The 23,091-nt window shown below is 46.9% G+C and overlaps 1 protein-coding gene across 1 annotated transcript in view; it reads right to left on the minus strand.

The window, feature by feature from the left end:
- The window catches only part of LOC142485363 (importin-8-like), a 66,955-nt gene that overhangs the window by 42,169 nt on the left and 1,695 nt on the right, over positions 1 to 23,091 (minus strand). Inside the window, 5 exon segments of the mRNA XM_075584393.1 lie at positions 13,516 to 13,641; positions 16,729 to 16,795; positions 16,960 to 17,085; positions 22,349 to 22,509; positions 22,823 to 22,988. Of these exon segments, the coding sequence (XP_075440508.1) occupies positions 13,516 to 13,641; positions 16,729 to 16,795; positions 16,960 to 17,085; positions 22,349 to 22,509; positions 22,823 to 22,988 (646 nt within the window).

Consider the following 23,091-nt stretch of genomic DNA (forward strand, 5'->3'; position numbering starts at 1 on the left):
TGCAGTGGAAGTGCTGTATGCTGGGTGATAATGGGGAAAGGCGGGGTTGCAGACCTGCCTAAGACATGCAGATGAGCATACAGTTGCATTTGCATATTTGCTTTCCTGTGGAGGGTTTTTGTCACTTTTTTTTACTCACCATAACTTTACTCAGTATTATGGTATATATATATATATATATATATATATATATATATATATATATATATACAGTATATATAAATATATAAATATATAAAGCTGTGACCATGCAGCAAGCTTAAGCCTATAGGGAACCATGTATAAAATGGTTTTTGAAGCAGAAAGTGGCACTGTGTGCTCATTTGCATGTCATTTCCCAGAATCCCTTGCTGCAGTGGAAGTGCTGTGTGCTGGGAGATAATGGTGAAAGGCGGGGTTGCAGACCTGGCTAAGACATGCAAATGAGCATACAGTATTTTTACATTTGCTAAATGCTTTGCTGTGAAGGGTTTTTGTCACTTTTTTTAACTCACCATAACTTAACTCAGTATGGTAAACCCCATCCTTTCGCTTCATTGCATAGCCAGTTAACCAACCCCACACTGATGAGACCCATTAAGGTCGAAACAGCTGTCTGTGGGTGGGTTTTCTGGCTATGCATCTTAACACTGGCTGTGCTCAAAGCTGTGACCATGCAGCAAGCTTAAGCCTATAGGGCTCACTCCGCCTCAGGCCAATGAGATGGCTCCCTTGGCCCACCCACCCCCGCACACCTCTCATTGGCCGGTGTGGTCTAACAGTATATACACACACGTCTCACCCCTCCGGATTGCCTGCCCCCCACGGCTCTCATTGGCCGGTGCGCTCTAACCCAGGGGTCCCCAACCCCTGGCCACACTGCTGCTGCTGCTGCCTGAGGTGAGGTATTGCTGGGGAGGGGGGGGGGTGTTTGACCCCCCCAGCTCCGGTTTTGACCCTCTCCCAGCTTCGTTTTTGAGCCCTCCCCCAGCTCCGTTTTTGACCCCCTCCAGCTCCCTTTTTGACCCCCTCCAGCTCCCTTTTTGACCCCCTCCCCCAGCTTCGTTTTTGACCCATCACCAGCTCTGTTTTTGACCCCTCCACCAGCTCCATTTTTGACCCCTCCCCCAGCTCCGTTTTTGACCCCTCCCCAGCTCTGTTTTTGACCCCTCCCTCAGCTACGTTTTTGACCCCCCCTCCCCACCCCCCCGACATACACAGTGACAGACACACTGACACACACAGTGACAGACACACTGACACACACAGGGACACACAGTGACAGCCCCCCTTGCCTCCTGCCTCCCCCTCGCCCCTGCCTCCCCCCCCACCCCTGCCTTCCCCCCCCCACCCCTGCCTTCCCCCCCCCACCCCTGCCTTCCCCCCCTCTCCTGCCTTCCCCCCGCCCCTGCCTTCACCCCTGCCCCTGCCTTCCCCCCCCCGCACCTGCCTTCCCCCCGCCCCTGCCTTCACCCCTGCCCCTGCCTTCCCCCCCGGCGCTGCCTTTCACCCCCCTCCCGCCCCTGCCTTTCACCCACGCGCCGCACTCATGCCTCTGCCTTTCACCCACTTGCCGCCCGCACTCCCGCCGCCTCCGCCTTTCAGCCACCCGCCGCCTCACACCCCTGCGCCCCACAGCCGCCGCTCTCACTCAGACACCTGCCGCCTCTCACCCACCTGACACTCGACACACACCCGCCGCCTCCCACCCCTACGCACCGACATCACTGACTAGCCGCCGCACCCACTCACCACCCACCCGGCGCCTCCCGCCTCACACCCACCCGCCACACTCACACCCCTATGCACCGACATCACTGACCAGCCGCCGCACACACTCACCAGACACCCGCCGCCTCACACCCGCTCACACCCTAGCGGGACTCCCACCCACAGCCAGCACTCCCCTACCCACCCGCCACCCATACTGAACACCCACCCGATGCCTCACACCCACCCTAGCGGTACACACACCTCACATGTTTACATCACCAAAATATACATTGTACTGTGGTGTGTTTACAATAAACCATTTTTAAACAACAATATCGTATTACATTTTCTTCCATGTTTCTTTTCAACTATTTATAAATAATAATACCTATTACGGATTTACATCCCGGGCAACGCCGGGTATATCAGTATATCTATATATCTATATATATATGGACTAACAAAAAAAGAAAAAGCAGCGCCTAAGGGGTATTACAAGTGTTTGAAAATATATAATATATTATTTTAAAAAATATATATAATGAATACATGTGCTATAAGTGTCACACTGACATATTCAATGTGTAAGTGCCTGTGCATAAATTAAATTAAGTGCTTATTATTTAAATGACCTAAAATTCACACAATACAATATTGACAAAAAGAGAAACTAATAAAAATAAATTAAAGTGATAACCAATCCTTCAAAGATAGTTCATCAATAAAAATGGTGACGTCTGTAGAGGGGTCTCCGGCTGCTCTCAGAAGGGTAAACCACATCCTATGGAATCTGTAGAAAAAAGAGAGGAGAGAGCGCACGCCCCATAGTATAAAACTGTATATTTAACGGTGGGAAGGGGGAGGGGGGGGGGGGGAAATACACTCACAAAGGTACAAGTGTTAAAAGCATTTCGTGATAATATCACCACCATCCGGTATCAATACTTTCATCAGACGTCCGTCAGTCTCTGCAAGATGAGGAGTCCGTGATCATCTGAGTATTCGGGTTGTGAGAGGTGTATCACCGAAGTCGTGCTGGAATCCCAGAGAAACTCCCTGCTGGATGGCCTCCGTAGTGTTGGGCGCACGAACCGGCCTGTTCTTGCGCACGCGTGATGACGTAATGTCCGTACGTTTGCGTGATGACGCTCCCTGACGCGTTTCGTCACTCTCGGGCGACTTTGTCAAAAGGTAGTGGAGAGGGGTTGAACGCTTGTGTATATATACACTGAATAGTGACTTAACAGCCCCTTGAACCAGCTGGGTCTGAAAGGTGAGTGTATAATAGTCAAATCTCCCTCCAGGTCTGAATCCACGGAACCAGTGGGATGGATGGACAGCTCGAAATTGTCAATGAGTTCTTGTGATACAGTGTGGTGGAACCCGACTCCCTCAGTAAAGATGTTAAAGCCTCACAGTATAATTCTTCCTGCATCTCCTCTTCCAGTCCACGTGCTCATCTCTCTCCTCTCTCCTGTTCCTGCTGTCCACATGCTCATCTCCTTAGCACGTGGACTGGAAGAGGAGATGCAGGAAGAATTATGCTGTGAGGCATAATTATATATATATATATATACACACATGTAGATGGGATGATGGGATCATGAAGCGAGAATGAAACACGTGTTGGGGCGTCTATTTTTCCCTGACTCCCCGGCGGATGGACCCCTCAATTGGAAGATCTTTACCCTTTGGACATTTTACTATCACAGTGTGGCATGGATGGTCTCATGGACTATGGTAACTGATGTGAACTGTTAACCATTGTTGATCCCATACTAACAGTCTCCTTTTGGTACTATGCCTGGTTTGCCTTGATTATACCAACTGCATTTACGGTGTATGTATATATAGCCCTGGTAGGTTTGGGCTATTATTCTGTCCTCCTTTTGTGCAATAATCCCTGGTAACAGCAGGTTTGCCAGTAGTTGAGATGGGTTCTCCCCACTCACTGCAGATCAGTGAGGCAGAGAAAGCAGTGCAGTCAGGCCTGTGTCCAATAAGGGACAGGGGCGGGCTCTTGTATCTGTCTTAATGATCTGCATTTCCTGTATTGAGTCAGTTGCTCCTACCCTGAGAGGAGCTGAGTCTTACCTAACCGAGCTGTCAGGGACCTGGCAGGCTTGAGGCCCTCCCCCTGGGAGAGGCTGGTAGACTTTTCCCACTACTCTGATAGGGGGTAGTGGAAGAGCTAGGCCTGCTTCCAGGGTCCTGACTGGGAGTGAAAGGCCAGGGTCATCCTGAGGGAGAACTCCTGAGAAGTACTGCTGTGACTGTGTATGCTGTACAGTGTGCTGCAGAGGAAATAAAGTGTTCCTGATTATAAAGAAGCGGTTGTGAGACTGGAATCTCTCATCCCTGAGTGGGACGTTCTATTCCAGGGATTCCACCCCATATCCTGGGGCCTGCAATAGATGGAGGCACTGTCGCCGTGAGTACGTACTGGGTATGTCCCCAGAAGCCTGTCCTGACCTTCCCCATAATACCATCAAGTGGGAGACTCAGGAGTCCTGTAAGCCAACAGGTGCGCCACACTATTATGCCTTGTAACCAGAGTAGTATTTGGCCTAGGAGACCCTATTTGCGATTGGGTGGGGGAATACCCGTTACAATTGGAGGCACTGCTGAGATAATCAGGACAGGCTTTCAGCGACACAAAACAGAAAGATTGAAAGTATGCTTCCAGAACCAGTGCTGCTGAAAGGGAGAAGTCTAGGGGTAGTCAGGAGAACGAAAAAACCTCGAAAAGCACGCCCTAGACTGCCCTAAAGGGTGAATAGATCTGGAGACGAGGCTATTGCTGTTCGAGTCAAACCTGAGGTGGGTAGTCAGGATGCCTAGGGGGTGGCCTGGTTAACGCAATTAAGAGGGACCCCTGGATAGGAACCACAATACTGGCAGCCAAGAGGGGGAGACACAAGAGTACTGCACAGGGAAGAGCCCAGAGTACTACTAGCCAGTAGCCAGACTATGAACCGCAGAGCACGTGTACTGGACTGTTATCGTGTGCAGTATACAAAGAAAGAGTTTTGCCTAGCCTGGGGTATGCCGAGTTCACCACTTGCCAGAGGCTACATGTATTGCAGTGTTCACAAGAGAGCGAGTTCCCTGCCAAACAGTGAGGGTTGTGCTACAGCAGCGGCAAAGTTTATTTGAGCATTTGCCTGTTTTGTGCCCCTTATGAACGGGGCTTATTCCGGCTGGCGCCAAAACGGAGCCGCGAGCGAGCCGCATCTTCCCCTTCCCGCGCGTTTAATTTAAATGCCCCCCTCCCCTTCCCCTCCCCTTCCCCGAACCTCTGGCTGCTCCCCTGGCTTGCGCAAAGCTGCGCGCAGCGTCCCCCTTACCTCTGCTGCCTCTGCAGCCTTAGGGGATGCCGGGGAACCCTGGGCCGTGTGACCGGCGCCAGAGTGACGCGCTGCACGCGCCAGGGAAATCCCCAAATGAGCCGCCGGCTCCCCCACACCGCGGCTACGGCCGTGCTCAGATAAACATTGTCGCCACTGTACAGTGAAAATTGTGGGTTCACCTAAGATGGCGGCTGCTATATGCGATAGTGCACCGCGCGGTGCAAAGAAGCTAAAATGGCGTTTCCCGCCGAGTTTGGATGACGCACGTGCTGCGTGCAAAAAGACTGAGCAGATTATTTGCAGAGATTTGGCCGGGTCTGGCGCGAAAGCTAGAGCCCCGCCTATGTGCAGGAAGTGGCACGAAAGCAGGAGCCGCGGCCCCCTGCCCTGTGACTGGCTCAGCGAAGAGTCCACATCATGAGGTAACACCCAGTGACCCTCCTCTAATCTCCACCAGAGGGAGGGGTCACAGTGAAAGCCAGAGTCACGCCTTACTATCGAGTGCCCCTCCTCTAATCTGCACCAGAGGGAGGGGGCACAATGAGAGACAATCCCAGAGCTTTACCCAAACTGAAGGAGGAGCTGGATGCGAGCTGCTGCAACCTCAGACTGATGGAACATGGCGGGCCAGAGGAGTGAGCTACCCCTTTCTTTTGTGCCCGTGTATACATAAAGTAAGAGCAGGCGATATGGACTTTGCCTATTACTCGCTGCCAGAAGGTTTCCTGGATGTACTCACTGATGGGATCACAGCTTGCGGTGTTTGGGCCCTGACTGTGCATGCCTGGGAGAAGACCTTGCTTGGGGGGCTATTTTCTTTGTGAATGGGGCAAGCCATCTTGTGTCTAGCCCGCTAATGCCTACCATTGGGGTGTACCAAGCCCCGACGACTGAGACAAGTCCCGAGCCGGTTCCAGAGACCGCAACCCAAATGCTACCGGGTGAGGTGATTGAACCTGACGAGGCCAGAGCCGGTCCTCTGGTGTCAGCAAAGCCTGATGACCCAGCGGTTATGCTATGCGATGTGGGCCATGTCGATGTTACCCATGCGAAGGGCCCGTGCGCCCCAACAAACGTTCCTTAGGGTCTGTGCACCACGGTTCCAGAGGCGGAACTCACGATGGTGGAACCCACGGAAGAGACAGTGACTGCCCAGGGAGGATGGGGATCGCTATCGCTGGTGGCGCAGAAGCGGGACCGCTTCGTGCCGATTGCCGCCAGTGACTGCGAAGGGCCCCAATGTCATTCCCCTGTGGAGATGTCCCTACCTGCATCGTCGGACGATGAACGTGATAGCAGTTCAGCGGGGGTGAGGCGCCTACCGGCGGACCCCTACAGCGGTGCTGCAAGAAGAGAGCCACTTACTTGTGATGTGGAGCGGGCTCCGATGGAGGAGGCCTTAGAAGAGGCCCCGACCAAGGCTGCGGCGAAGGAGTCCGGAGATGAGGCCCATCCCAGCGCCTACTTCCGCAAGAAAGACAGCGTCGAGCTCCCGGTACCCCGTTCTGCGGATGATGTACTTCCTGTGCGGGACCGGACACAAGATTACGCGACCTCGCGAGAGGATGACGTCACTTACAAGGCGACCTCCAGAGTGGACTGGGACTGTGCTGCGACCGCTCCGGTGAGTAGCGTCCTCTCCAGGCGAGAAATGGACCACTACATTTACAGGGTGGTAGACCAAGGGAAACGCTGGCCTGTCGTGGCTGCGTCCAAGCAACCAACGTCCCCTGCGGTAGGCCGTGGCCTAGCTGAAGCCAAGGACTTTGCCCCAGATACTGTTGCTTCCTATGCCCCAGTCTCTGGCCCCATTACCCCTGCCATTGCCCCTGTCCCATCTGGTTCGGATTTCAGATACAGTCACCACGGGTCACTGGGTGAACAGGGGGTCCCCAAGCCATTCACTGATTACAAGGACTGGGTGGGTTTGGTTCAGGTCTCTGGGGAATTGGGTAATGATGTTGTTCATATTGTACCTGTTGCTCGGGTAAAACCCTATGTACCTCCAGTGTCTGACAGAGTTGTCAGAAATCACCAAAAGTCATTACTTTATTTTCACCACTCAGTAGAGGGGGGAATTGAGTTTGAAATGGGTTTCCACTGATGAGGACAGGGGATATAGTTCTGATAATGAAGAAAGGGAGCCTTTCATCTCCAGGAGATGCCTTAAGAAAGTGTATGGGCATGATCCTCTCCGACCATTAGCACCCATGTCTAAATTATGGGATGATTGTAGGTGTCCAGTATGCCACCCCGAGTGTTATGGTACTTCTGCTCCAAACCCAGTGGACAATGCTGTGCGCAGGCCACCCTAAGAGGGTATAGCTAGTACAAGTGAATACATATCCTGAGGGTAGTAAAGGAACCTGATCCCAGGTATTACTGTTAGTAGCGGATTCTCCACGTTGGGAGTAATACTATTTTTTTGTGTCACCATCTAAGGAGGGTGTATAACCTGCAAATGTAATAACACTGTATTATGGTGAATAATATGTCATGTTATTTTGTTTTGTACAGGTTGTTCACCTGCAGGATTGACCCGCAAATTTAGGTCCAAGTGGGGACCATTGGATTCCACCAGAGGGAGAGTATAGTCCTGGTAGGTTTGGGCTATTATTCTGTCCTCCTTTTGTGCAATAATCCCTGGTAACAGCAGGTTTGCCAGGAGTTAAGATGGGTTCTCCCCACTCACTGCAGATCAGTGAGGCAGAGAAAGCAGTGCAGTCAGGCCTGTGTCCAATAAGGGACAGGGGCGGGCTCTTGTTGTATCTGTCTTAATGATCTGCATTTCCTGTATTGAGTCAGTTGCTCCTACCCTGAGAGGAGCTGAGTCTTACCTAACCGAGCTATCAGGGACCTGGCAGGCTTGAGGCCCTCCCCCTGGGAGAGGCTGGTAGACTTTTCCCACTACTCTGATAGGGGGTAGTGGAAGAGCTAGGCCTGCTTCCAGGGCCCTGACTGGGAGTGAAAGGCCATGGTCATCCTGAGGGAGAACTCCTGAGAAGTACTGCTGTGACTGTGTATGCTGTACAGTGTGCTGCAGAGGAAATAAAGTGTTCCTGATTATAAAGAAGCGGTTGTGAGACTGGAATCTCATCCCTGAGTGGGACGTTCTATTCCAGGGATTCCACCCCATATCCTGGGGCCTGCAATAGATGGAGGCACTGTCACCGTGAGTACGTACTGGGTATGTCCCCAGAAGCCTGTCCTGACCTTCCCCATAATACCATCAAGCGGGAGACTCAGGAGTCCTGTAAGCCAACAGGTGCGCCACACTATTATGCCTTGTAACCAGAGTAGTATTTGCCCTAGGAGACCCTATTTGCGATTGGGTGGGGGAATACCCGTTACATATATAACATATGTATTTGACATCAGCATGTATTAGGCAATTTGGTGCATGTGTTATCTATGCTTGCTGTGTGGTTTTATATTTACTTGGGGTGAGGCCGGCCTTGTAGGTTCAAGGGGTTATTGTTAACCCCTTGTTCTACATATATCTTGTGCTTATTGGCTTTTTTCCCTTGCCTTGTGTATTAGGGGTCCATCAGTATCTTCAAAGCGGATTTCCCCTGTCTGATACATATTCTATCACAGGAGGATGTCAGGGTTTGTTTTAATATTTTTTGTATTTTATATTTGATTATTTGTGCTGTTAAATAAATCATAATTTTCTTTGATATTTGTTCTGAGTATACTTGAGTGCTGAGTTGGGACGCTTTTCTTTTTCTTTTCATTGTTATATTACTTCTAGTCCATAGCGTTAGTGGTTATTATATTACTAATTTAAGTACTCATTATTTGCTTAGTCTGTTGCAAGCAGTTTGTCTTGTTGATAGAGATATAGATTTATATCTCTATATATATATCTATATATCAACCCCGTTATAGCGCAATCCGCTATAATGCGGATCTGCTTATAACGCGGTTTGGGCATGGACCCCGAATGTAAAAAAATTATTATTATTTTTTTTTAAATGTAAGGTTTTTTTTTGCACGCACACACACTCACAACATGCACACACACTCACAGCACACATACACACTCACAGCACACACTCACAGCACACACTGCTCACTGCACACACTGCTCACTGCACACACTGCTCACTGCACACACTGCTCACTGCACACACTGCTCACTGAACACACTGCTCACTGAACACACAGCACACACACACTCACAGCATACACTCACAGCACACTGCATACACTCACAGCATCTCACACAGTCAAATACGCACACAAACACACACACACAGAGACACACTGTCTCTATAAGGGAGCTTGCTCTCGCAAGACGAAAGCAGAAGCAGGAAGCAGAGACAGGGAGAAGAGCTGCCAGATGCCGGGTAAGTGCTGCGTGCTGTTGCCGCTGCCCCACCGGGTCTGGGAAGGCTGGGAGTGTTCTTAGGTTTCCCCCTCCGGCGGGCACAGTACCACCATAAAACCCCCGAGGACCGCACTATAAAGAGGTTAAGCTGTAGATATAGATTTATTTTTTTAACGGCAACTTAAACTGCAGCTTTACAATAGGCAGCCATACTTTGAGAAGCAGTATTTTCACCGATCACGGGCGAATGGATTGATCGGCAGCTTAAATAATTAGATTTTCTTAAAATTCAAGAAACTCCTGCATTGATTAAACTGAGCACGAGGGAGATTTTAGTTACAGTTCACTCCCTCAGAATTGGTCGTCACACAATAATATTCAGGAGCTAAACCTATTTTTGTTCTTACAAACACAACCTGAATGGAGTAAAATCTCCTGAGAAACAGGAGAGACAATTCCGACTCATTATTTTCTTCTTAATTCACACATGAAAACAACTGCATTGCTATGCAGCACCCTAAAGGATTTGAGAACATTTGTAGCAAACAAAACATTTCTGGTGTTATGGGTCTCGGCTACATTTCTCAGGCGCTACATTGAGAACTGGTCTAGTACATTTTGTCATGGCTGTCCATCTGCACTTCGCCGCTACTCACCCCGTTGCCGGGATGCTCAGCCGCCGGCCGCTTTGCCACTAAGGTAAGTCCCGACATCTAACACTTACCCTAAAAAAACCCAAACCAACGCTACCTCTACCATAAAAACTTGAACCCCTACCCTTAATCCACTTTACCCTAAACTCTTACCCCAAACCTCCTACCATAAACCCCCTAACTAAGCCCTTACCCTAAAACCCCTTACATTAACCCCCTACCCTAACCGCTAAAGCCCCTTTAAATTAACCCCCTACCTCAACTAGTAAAACTCAATTTAGACGCGGCTGGCAGCGAAGGTTCCAGTGGCAGATCGGCCGCAGAGGGACCCTCCGCCGCAGCCAAACGATGGCAGTCATTTGATGTTATCGTCTGATAAATTGTGTTCCCTTGTTTTTTTTTTAAATGTTTAAATCATTATAGTTTACTTAGTTTCTAAAATAACTTGGTTCTCTCCCTTTTGTAGGGTCTTCTGGTTCATTTTTGTTCCGTTATATAGATAAAGTTGGCAGAGTTATTCTTGGTCATTATGTTTCATGACTATGCCAGTTTTAATCTGCTGATAAGATGCCTATTGCAGTATTATGTGCTTCCTGGGTTCAGTCTTGGCTGTCCAGGTAAGAAGCATGATGTGTCGTGGGTGCTTTCCCCGTTTTTTTTGTCTCGTGCCGGTCACAAAGTTGGCATGGTTACTCTACTCCTGTGTTTCGGCTTCCTACCAACTCTTTTTTTGCTTGCTCAAATGTATTTTCCCTTGCGGTTTATTTTTCGATCAAATGCGTCTCAACAGGTTATTCTGGGGGAGGCGGGGATGGGGGGGGCTAATGCTATGCCACTCAACATAACCTTCACTGCATAGTCTCATGTCTTTGCTTATGATAATCCATCAACATAAGAGATTTAATAGCCCTCAGAAACGTAGACTAGCTACTGTATATCTAACTATAGAACAGAAGCAGCGGACGTCGTTTTTATACAAGAAACGCATTTTAGCAGACGTTCTTCAGCTACTTATTTTCATCAGCAATACTCCCAGGTGTTTCTCTCCTCAGCACCAGCGAAGAGAGATAGTGGTTGCCATTCTGACAAATGATAATATCTCTTTTAAAATCAAACCAGATTAAAACAAAAAAAGAGGGCAGATACATTTTTCTGGTTTGTATGCAACCGTAGGTGGTCCTCTGGTAATATTAGCCAAGGTTTACGCTTCTATCGCTTCGAAAGTTCTCTTTTTTGAGAGCACCTTTTCTTTATTAGAGGACATCAAAAAAGGTCTCATCATGGGTGGTCACTTTAAAACTGTCCTTAACACTAAATTTGATTGGTTAAAAGATCTGGAATTGGTAGACATTTGGAGGAACTTGCACCCATTGGCCATAGATGATACTTTTGTCTCAGTGCCACATAAATCATACTCTTGAATTGACATGTTGACATGTACTTGGTGGATACGCGCTTGGCCTCTCAGATTCAGCAGTCGCGTATTCAGATTACATGGTCGGATCATGCTACGATAGATATTCTTATCAATCTGGCCCCGCGCAACATGATTCATCAATGGAGAGTGATCACATCTGTTATGCATCCCCAGGTATTATTACAATGAAAAAATGACCTTGACTTCTCCGACACAAACTGCTCAACTGTATGGGAAGCGTACAAAGTAATCAGAGGTTCGTTTGTAAAAATCGCCTCTCATATGAGATAAAGGTAGAATGAAGAGAATTGAAGCTTTAAACTGGGAGCGCTCTCGTTTGGGGACTAGCCATAAATTCACTCAGGATTTTTTTTTTATAGCAATAATTAAAATTTGTGGTGAATAATTGTATTTAATGTCTATCAGATAAAACTGCACAGGCCATGAGATGGACCTCCCAGAAATATTATGAAAGGTATAATAAAGGTGTGTGTGTGTGTTTAAATTTTTTTTTGCAGTTCCCATGAAATAATAAATATACATTTTTTATAAAATATTTGCGTGGGATCTCTTATTGTAACTACTGTATGTTATTTAGAGTTTAGTCTAATTAGTCTACACAGTGCAAAATCTACATCTGTTGCTGTTGTGTGCAGGCACAAAAGGATTTCTCTTTGCCCTCAGTCTGATTCGTTGCTGAGGGGTCATGTGACCCTTCAGCGCGCTTGAAAATCACTTTTGCCTGTCTCCCCAAGCGCTGAGCATTGGCAAGCGCTGAGCATTGGCAAGCGTACGTCCACATGCACAGCGCCAGAGTGGACAGGCACATTTTATTACATTAATGTGATCGCTCCAAGTGCGCGTCGCGGCAGCACCCCGAGACCCACCTTAAAACACACATGCTTAAAGAAGCGTATGAGAAGCTCCGTGATTAATACTGTACCTGATACATATACCTTGACCCCCTGCAGATACACTTACCAGAACGCCCTCCTACTGTCTCTGTACATTCTTCCTACCTACCAATTAGATTGTAAGCTTATAGGAGCAGGGATTCCTCTTCCTTAATGTTACTTTTATGTCTGAAGCACTTATTCCCATCGTGTTATTTATATTGGTTGTTATTTATATGATTGTCGTTTGTATTACTACTGTGAAGCGCTATATAAATAAAGACATACATACAAAAACAGCACGATAACAGAACTCATAAGTGTCAACTGCAAAAAATAATGGGAGACCCCAATATAGCGTCCGTGCATGCAAGACGATAAACCAGAGAGAAGAAAGAAAGTAATATCAGCACGGCCACCAGAATAAAGACTCAGATCCTTGGAAGGAAATGCATCCATCCTCGTAGGGAATAGCAAATTGAAATTGGCCTGGACAACGTCACTCAAACTGACCCAGAATATTGTGGATTGCAGATATGCGTGAAGGAAAACTAAAGATGAATGATTCCAAACAAGAAAACAGTCAAATAAAGTAAGTCTTCACATCCCGATAGTAATTTAGGGGTTCAGAGAGGCAAGGGACAGTGCAGTAGGCAAACAATTCAAATTTAGGAATACTTGCGAGTCTCTTAGCATCGCCATTTTGAAACAACTCTAAGCATCTCTCAGGGAAAGAAGTGTCCTCCTCCCGAGCATCAATACAGACTTTGTATCAGACAAGTTAGGTCCAAAATAGGCCTCAGAAGCTTGCCAGCCTGTAGTAAAATTTTAAAAAAAGTGACTCCTCTCTGTAAGGTGGACGGGTCTCTGCTGCCAAGTATTCCGGAGGTCACGCATACAAACACCACGATGTGCAGCTTCATCAGGCCCCGAGGAGGCACTTTTTATTTATACTACAAGCCGCGGCCTTACTTGGACTGATTTGTTTTTATCCCTTTTTCCTTCCCGTTTACCCTCTCCTTGGTCTTTTTGTATAAATGTCTTACTACTATAATTTATGTTGGGTCCCTTTACCCTTCTCTTCTGTAAGCCCAAAATCTTGCAAATAAACAGTTATTAGAAAAAAAATTGATCAGTTAGACAAGGGCAAATAAACGAAACTTGAATTATCTCGAACCTGTAAAGTATTCATAGGAATCCCTCTGAAATACTTCAAACAAGATGCCTAGAAGCTGCCACATCTGAGAGGAGATGGTCTGGTTGGTCAGACTGTATGCCAAAGACAGGATCTCCTCATAAAACTCTGCAAGAAATACAGTAAAAGGAATTCACAAAGATAGAACCAATTAACACTTTAATCTCACCAAATCCTAGCTATAGAAGTCAATAGGAAGTCCCGTCTGTTTATGTCAGTGTGTCACATTGCAGAGACTGCTTTCATGGGTCATAGGTTCCATCTGTGTCACCCTGTGGACAGAATCCACAGATCAATAGATCCCTTCTTTCTGCTGCAGAACAAACTGATTCCATGGGCGCTTTCTGACTGACTCAGCAGTTGAAAGACATGTGATGAACGTAACATTTCTTGGTCTCTAAATATGGATTCTGTGGTTCTTATGATGATCACCTATAAAAATATTTTTTTTTAAAAGAAGACGATCCGTTGAAGACAACAGTTTTTTTGTAAGAGAATTGAAAACGATTGAAATAATTCAAAGTCTTCGTTACTTGTCCTTAAACTGTCATTCCCTATACTCTAATAAAACCATGCCATACTTTAAAAATACTTTTAAGTCTTCTGAAGTTTAGGGGAAGAAGTGGTAGGTTACATTGAAATAAAATGAGATATATCATCTCGTATGAAATGAACGGGAATAAGGGAAGGCTTACATTGAATTTACATTTAAGACACACTAGCACCGCCTACCTGTTCCTGCAAAGTACTATGGCCGACTCTAAACTCCAGTTTTGAAGCTAAGTCACTGTGTTCGCAAAAATGCAAATAAATGCTGGGGATTTACACGTAATTTCTCGCAGTCACGGGGACAGTAAACCTGACTACATCCCTACACATCCGCTTCTTCCCCACTGACCAGACGGATGCATCTTGGCACTAGGGAACCAAATCTTCTCTTTTGCTTAGCAACAGGGAAGACAAAGGCAAAGTGTACCAAAAAATAAACCCTGTGAGGAACAAATCTACCCCCTTGACAGGTACAACTAAAAATGGGGGTTTAAAGGAGAGCAGGGAGCCATATAAAGGGTGCTGGGTTCTCATTTGTTAAAAGATGAAACCTCCACCCCCCAACTGGGCAGGGCTTTTTCCCTTCAATTCCTAGTGGCATAGAAAGAGGAGCGATAAATTAGAATTACGGACACTAGTACTGTATAAATATTAGGCATGCATAACTCTACTCAGAGTTTGCTCTGGAGAGAGGTGATTAAAGCGTGCAGTGTCGTACACTTCAGAATAGGGCAAGTACATATCCAAGGTGTTTGAAAAATTAGAGAGAGGTTGGGTGGGAAGTGTGCAACAGCGAGTAAAGGAGAACGTAAGGATTGATTTTGGTAAACTAAATGGTGGGTCAGGAACTTGTCAACCATAATTCCCTGCATACCTGGCAATAAGGTCATAGAAAATTCAAAGGCAGAATCCAATATACTTTAGCGTACTGTACCAAGAAAAGATCTCTGTGTATATGGCATACGCTGATCTAAAAATTAGCCTAGGTAAGCACTGGAATTTCATTTGCCGTGGGAGAGAGATAGTCAGAAGGAAAAAGGTTGGTGGTTACTGGATTTATTTATTTATAAAATGTTTTACCAGGAAGTAATACACTGAGCGTTACCTCTTGTTTTCAAGTATGTCCTAGGCACAGAGTTATGATGTGAAATACATGGTTACAAATACTGTACATAGTTACATTAAGTGAACAGGGTTATACATTATATACAAGACATTGATCCAAGTCATTTCCAGTTTGGAAGGAGATATCCCCAAAAGAAAACTTAGAGTAGTGGTGATCTATAGAATGGCATGACCGGTGTATGGATAGGGGAAGCAGACACTGATTTTGACCATTCTAAATCTCCAGGAAGAATATACCATACTCAAGCTACGATATTCTTAGAACACATTCGTTAAAAAGGATATATCAGAACTAAACTACAGATTCTAAACTAAGAAAACCTAAAAGTAGTTGAGCCGAGTCAGATTGCTGTAAGGTCAGCCGTAAGAGGAAATACTAATCAAATTTGAACTGTTTACTTATGAAAATAAGAAAAATAGGAGATGGGGCACACGGATTTAAAAAATAATGAAAATGTATTCAAGCATGTGCTTTAATAAATGTATGCTTTAATAAATTTTCATTATTTTTGAAATCCGTGTGCCCCATCTCCTATTTTTTTTAAAAAAATATACACCTATATCAAACAATACAAAAAAAAACTTACAGGGGAGATTCTTGCTCTATGGAATTACCAACCAAGGCTGAAGAAATGTAACCTGCTGAAAATATATTCTTTATTGTAACAGCAGGGATGATGCAGAATTTGCTTGCCGTGGAGAGTGATGGAAAAGATTTCTCTTCCTCTAGAGCCGGGGTGGGCAAAGTGAGGCCTGCAGGTCGGATGATTGCCTATGGTGCAGGCGACTGAGGCAGCGTCAGTGGCAGCAGCAGCAGCTCGGCAGCTGAGACAGTAGCATGGCTGGAGCCCACCCAGGTGGTCCTAAAATGGAAGTTAGGATGGACTGAAAGTCGGGCCCAACTTCCATAAATCACTGTATGGGTGGACATCCAGCCACAGTGCCGTCACCTACGCACGCAGAGCATCTGCTGCTGCCTCCGTTGCCCGCACCCCATGTAGAGACCGGAGGAGAGGGGGAAGGGAAGTTGGGGAGAGGAGGGAGATTGAAGGACAGTGAGGGATAAAGAGGGTGAGTGAGGAGGAGCAAGGGGAGCAAGGAGGAGGAAGGGGAGGAGGAGAAAGGAGCAAGGGGATCAGAGTGAGGAGTGAATAGGGAAGATTAAAAAAAAGAAGAGTGATTATTAAAAGAGAAGAGGGAAAGTGAGTGAGAGAGTGAGGTGGGTAGGTGAGATGCCGGTTGCGAGAAGGGGAGCTATGATAAACTTTGCGAACCCCAGACTTTGTGTAGATTCTACATTATGTTTGCAGCCGGCAACGTTTACCCAAGCTTGTCAAGTGGCCCTCCAACCCCAAAAAATTGCCACCCCTGCATGATCTATAACACAAAAAAATATTATATGCAGTGTACTGTATGTGTAGTAAACCAATGTTTGGAAACCAAACAAAACCTGGGTTTGTGCATAAAGGCCAGCCAGGCTCATGAGTCCTGTTATTTAAAACATGAATATTTGAAAGATACCTATGATGTGTTTCTGCAAAACAAGGCCAATGATCTGTAAACATATTTCCTCCAACTGCTGTTTTACCTGAAAAAAAACAAAAGAGGCTACAATACCGAAAATAAAAGGTGTCCCAGTAAAGAATAATTTCCAGGCACAAACAAACACAACAGACAGTGGAAGAAAAGAGAAGGTGCTATGCGGGATCACTCAGCAGAGAGTAGTTAAAGGCAGTAGCAGAGTGCACTCACCTCATTGTAATCCTCCACCACGGCCAGGACAATATCGATTGTGTGCAGGATGCCCATGGCCATCACTGTCTTATCCTCCACCTCTTCATACTCCTCACTCTGAAGAACCTTGACAAATATGTCAGCCTTGAAAGAAAGACACAGTGTCACACTGGTGTCAAGATGTGAAGACTAATATCACTGCAGCGTAATTGGATAACCAGGAGGTAAATTAAACTGAGGCATAATGCGGCTTATCACACATTTAGATTTTGCATCAAGAGCTTTCACATATTTGCCTTAGAAGATTAAGATGCACAAGATGGATAAAACAAGCACTAAGACTCCTAAAATAGCAGCTGATGAACCAAATATAAACCCTTGCTGTAAAGCAGCAGGGATAGCCAACTCAGGTCCTCTAGGGCCACCTACAGGTCAGCATTTAAGGATATCCGTTTCAGCACAGGTGGGCTCAACCAGTGGCTCAGTTGTTGACTGAGCCACCTGTGCTGAAGCAGGGATATCCTTAATTCCTGATCAGTTGGTGACCATTGAGGACTGCAGTTGGACACTCCTGCTGTAAAGTATGAGATATTCCTGAGTGTTTGGAATAATGGTGATGTCCGTGATGGACGGGACAGGCAGTAAGTAGGTGATGTGATGGATGCTAAAATATCCAGTTATTTTTCCCAGAATTCCAAGATTGAAATCACTTCAATATCACATTATGATTCCAAAACGACATGCATTGCAGAGAATGTTTTTACTGGACTCCAATATGCATTGCATTGACTATACCCAACATAAACGTGTTTTTCGATCCCATACAGTACCATATGTTATAGACGTCTGCTGTAACTAAAGGGTTAACATTTCTAAAGGCAGCAGTAGTTTAGCCACAGAGTATATGCCAATGTAGGAGTGGCTCAGTGAGTAAAGACCCTGACTGGCACTGAGTTTTAAGCAGGGGAACCTGGTTCAATTCCCAGTGTCAGCTCCTTGTGACCCTGGGCAAGTCACTTAATCTCCCTGTGCCTCAGGTACCAAAAACATAGAGTGTAAGCTCCATGGGGCAGGGACCTGTGCCTGCAAAATGTCTCTAAAAGGCTACGTAAAACTAGTAGCACAATACAAGAACATGCTATTACTATGATTATTAATAATGTATTCTACTCTACATATTTGCCTCTGCACCTTTCTCGTAACTTGCCCTTGAAAGCCAGGTCAAATCCATCCTGCAACATCCCTTACACACATGTAAAAGGTGCCGTGAAAGTTCAATTCTTAAGGGAAGCCTATCCAACATCCTCCTGCCCCCATACTGACACAAGCAGAGCCAAGCTGGCCCCATACTGCTCATGGAGACCAGCTTAAGAACCAATCTGGTCAGTCTCCTAGCATTATACATTGCTAGCTCCTCGCCCAACATTACACCCTGCCCAGCCAGTCTCTCCCCCACTATACCTTGTGCGCTCACTCTCTCCTAGAATTGACTTCATAAGCTCATGTTTACAGACTCTTTTCTCTGTCAGTGTTCATAGATTTGTGCTACGTGAAGGTGAAAGAAAACGGCGCTAACTCTATTAGTGTACACTAATAATATACAGTGAATATTTTGACCAAATCAATTAATTGTTAAACAGTGATATTGTGTTCAAATAACGTGATAATATTATTGAAAGGTTCAAACCCCCTGCTCAAACCCAGCTGGTGGGGACTGGTTTCGCTAGTCCCACAAATCGTCACTCTCCAGTTGTAATCCAGGGGGAGCATGAAGGGAAAAGAACATAAAACAAGAAAAACAATCTAAGTGCAGACAATAAAATTCAAGTGATATAAATTCTGCGTTCTTTCTTGGCTCATATGTGATGTCTACTTACAAGATGTAAGTCAAAATCAAGCGGTTTTGACACTCAATGGTCTCTGCTGTGCAGGTATTCCCACCAGGTGATAGGGTCTCCAGCTCTCAGCTCCGCAGCAAAGTGTATGTAAAAGAAATACAAACCATAGTGCAGACCAGTATAATGTAAAAAAACTAGACTTTATGGGGTTTGAAAAATGAACACTTACAATAAAAACAAGTATTTCAGGCATGTACCACAATCATTGTGATCAAAGAGAGAAGATTTTTTGGTTTACACTTCAGGCTCACCCGCCTCCTCCGGTGTGACTTGGTGTGGACCACCACTCTCAGGGACTTTGTACCTCCAGCGGTGGGCGCATTGATCCAGGTCTCTCTCCCCTCGTGGGTTCCCTCTTCTGTGGGTCAATCACCTTCCCATAACAGCTGCCCGCAGGCACTGTGGAGTTCTCCACTGGGATACAGCCTCTCGGATGGATGTTTCAGCTTCACTCGCACACCGATGCGTCACTTCCGCTCCGTCCCGATACGTCACTTCCGGTCGCGGTTCTGTGAGTATCTGTCAGTAAATTTCTCCTCTCTTCTCTCTCCTCTCTGGGCGGCTACCACTCTACGCGTTTCGCCAAAAAAGGGTGTGTGGCTTCCTCAGGAGTGTACCGCCCCCTAATCTAAGCCCACTTGTGAGAATAAGTAACATCTCCCCTATTATGGAAACAATGATAAGACACAATTTAACCCCTTCCCTGCTAGATAGAAATATGCTAATGTAATCATATACAGCATGAAAATATTCTGATTCAACCCTATATTACCACAGTTAATCCCTATTATATTACACTGTTTCCAATTTTTTTGGACAAAATTTAGATTCCATAGAATCACCCTCCTGACGATCAGATTACCCATAAAAAAAGCTATGAGTATTATCCGTTTTATCACCTCATATTGCGGTTCCAGAAAATAACAGGTTAATCCTGTCATGAGTCAGAGGTTTTTTTCCCTATTTGGAATCGCTCCTTCATGCATACAAAGGCACAGATGGTAATAAGTGCAGACCAGTTTTTTATGCACAAGTGTTCCAGATCAAATTCCAATTAAGGAAGGTATATAATGTCACCTTAGAGTAGGGGGCGGTACACTCCTGAGGAAGCCGCACACCCTTTTTTGGCGAAACGCGTAGAGTGGTAGCCGCCCAGAGAGGAGAGAGAAGAGAGGAGAAATTTACTGACAGATACTCACAGAACCGCGACCGGAAGTGACGTATCGGGACGGAGCGGAAGTGACGCATCGGTGTGCGAGTGAAGCTGAAACATCCATCCGAGAGGCTGTATCCCAGTGGAGAACTCCACAGTGCCTGCGGGCAGCTGTTATGGGAAGGTGATTGACCCACAGAAGAGGGAACCCACGAGGGGAGAGAGACCTGGATCAATGCGCCCACCGCTGGAGGTACAAAGTACCTGAGAGTGGTGGTCCACACCAAGTCACACCGGAGGAGGCGGGTGAGCCTGAAGTGTAAACCAAAAAATCTTCTCTCTTTGATCACAATGATTGTGGTACATGCCTGAAATACTTGTTTTTATTGTAAGTGTTCATTTTTTAAACCCCATAAAGTCTAGTTTTTTTACATTATACTGGTCTGCACTATGGTTTGTATTTCTTTTACATACACTTTGCTGCGGAGCTGAGAGCTGGAGACCCTATCACCTGGTGGGAATACCTGCACAGCAGAGACCATTGAGTGTCAAAACCGCTTGATTTTGACTTACATCTTGTAAGTAGACATCACATATGAGCCAAGAAAGAACGCAGAATTTATATCACTTGAATTTTATTGTCTGCACTTAGATTGTTTTTCTTGTTTTATGTTCTTTTCCCTTCATGCTCCCCCTGGATTACAACTGGAGAGTGTTCATAGATTGCCACATTGCATTATTGTCTCTCACCTTCTGTTACTACCTTACACAATATCTTGCTGCCTTATAATCTTATACTATATTTGTGAAAGCACTGTATGCCTGTCTGGATGTCTGCATGGTCTCTGTCCCTAGGGGAAATCTCATTGGTCCCTTGGCCCACCCTCCCCCGCACACCTCTCATTGGCCTGAGGCGGAGTGACGGGCCAAAGGACACACACACACACACACACACACACACCCCTCTCTCTCTCTGTCCTCTCCCCCCAAACCATCACACTCACCTCCCCCCCTCCCCGGTGCTCCACTCAGCTCCCCCCCCCCGGTGCTCCGCTCAGCTCCCCCCCCGGTGCTCCGCTCAGCTCCCCCCCGGTGCTCCGCTCAGCTCCCCCCCGGTGCTCCGCTCAGCTTTCCCCCCCTGTGCTCCGCTCAGCTCCCCCCCCTGTGCTCCGCTCAGCTCCCCCCCCGGTGCTCCGCTCAGCTCCCCCCCCGGTGCTCCGCTCAGCTCCCCCCCGGTGCTCCGCTCAGCTCCCCCCCGGTGCTCCGCTCAGCTCCCCCCCGGTGCTCTGCTCACCTCCCCCCCGGTGCTCCGCTCACCTCCCCCCCGGTGCTCCGCTCACCTACCCCCGGTGCTCCAACAGGCAGTGGGCAGGCAGCCTGCAGCTGCCATGCGGCGCCTAAGATGGCGGCACCCGGAAGGACCCCCTTCCTCCCTCGCGGAGTAACTAAGATGGCGGCGGCCAGAAGGAGAGGTGACGTGTGTGTGTGTCTCACTGTGTGTGTATGTGTGTCACTGTGTGTGTGTTTGTCTCACTGTGTGTGTGTGTGTGTTTGACACTGTGTGTGTGGGGGGGGGACACTGTGTGTGTGTGTGTGTGTGTGTGTGTGTGACACTGTGTGTGTGTGGGGGGACACTGTGTGTGTGTGTGTGTGTGTGTGTGTGTGTGTGTGTGTGTGTGTGTGTGTGTGTGTGTGTGTGTGTGACACTGTGTGTGTGTGTGTGTGTTACACTGTGTGTGAGTGTGACACTATGTGTGTGTGTGAGTCACTGTGTGTGTGTCAGACACTCTAGGGTGGGGACCGGAGCTACGCATGGGGGGGGGGTCCTGTCCACTGTCCCCCCCCCTCCCATCCACTGCCCCCCCCCCTCCCGTCCACTGTCCCCCCCTCCTCCTATCCACTGTCCCTCCCCCCTCCCCTCCTCCTGTCCACTGTCCCTCCCCTCCTCCTGTCCACTGTCCCTCCCCTCCTCCCCCCTACCCCCCCCTCCTCCCCCCTTCCCCCCCCCTTCTCCTAGCGGGAAATTTAACTCATGGGCAACGCCTGGTCTTTCAGCTAGTGAAAGATAAAAATATGTATATCTCTTTATTTATATAGCACCATTAATGTACATAGTGCTTCACAGCAGTAATACACTTGACAATCTTATATAAATAACAAATAGTTCAAACAACAGATCAGTGCTCCAGACAAAAGTAACATTTAGGAAAAGGAGTTCCTGCTCCGAAGAGCTTACAATCTAATTGATAGGTAGGAAGGACGTACAGAGACAGTAGGAGGGCATTCTGGTAAGTGCTTCTGCAGGGGGCCAAGCTTAAATATACATTACATATAAAGAAAATATTTTCCCACTTACCAGATGCCTTGTCATGTCTACTGCAATGGGAGCCACCTCCTGGCTGTATTCACAGATCCTCTTCTGAATAACGTTGGTCAGGTCATCGTTCTCCGTCTCTTTGACTATGTGAAGCAGTTCTTGCATAACATGCCTGATGTATGGTCTCAAATGCTCTTTAGCTAGGAGACACAAAGCTGCAGTCAGGAAGTAACTACAAGACAACACAGCAAAGATCCAAATCACAAGACAGCCAATAATAAAGCAGCCAACCATGAGGCAGCAGCCAAATTACATGCAGCGAGAGAGCCAATCACAAGAAAGCCAAGAAAATAGAAGAAGAGGTAGCAAAAGAAAGAATGGATTCAGTGCCAAATACATGTCAGATTGATAACAGACAGAGAGTAAGGGGAGAACATTGTTAGATCCCGCAATTATCCCATCTAGGAACCATAAACAGCATAATGCTTCACAAATGTCCATCACTTGTCTTACCTGGCCCCTGGTTGCTTATCAACATCTGCAGTGCGATCGCAGCCTCCACTTTCACCGGCAGCTCTTTATCCCCAATGAGACTTTTCTTTGCCAACTCCACCGCATTTCTCAGGTTCAGCTCATTATGGAATTTTAATGTACTGAATGAGTGAAGGACCCAGCAGGACTGTAACACAAGAGAAAGAACATGTAAGACGTTGGGGTACAGCCACTCGCTTTATTTAAGTAATAATCCCTGAAGAACAGGGCATTACTGGCCAATAATGCCC

The sequence above is a fragment of the Ascaphus truei genome, unplaced genomic scaffold (assembly GCF_040206685.1).
Source record: "Ascaphus truei isolate aAscTru1 unplaced genomic scaffold, aAscTru1.hap1 HAP1_SCAFFOLD_567, whole genome shotgun sequence".
Taxonomy (NCBI): Eukaryota; Metazoa; Chordata; class Amphibia; order Anura; family Ascaphidae; genus Ascaphus; species Ascaphus truei.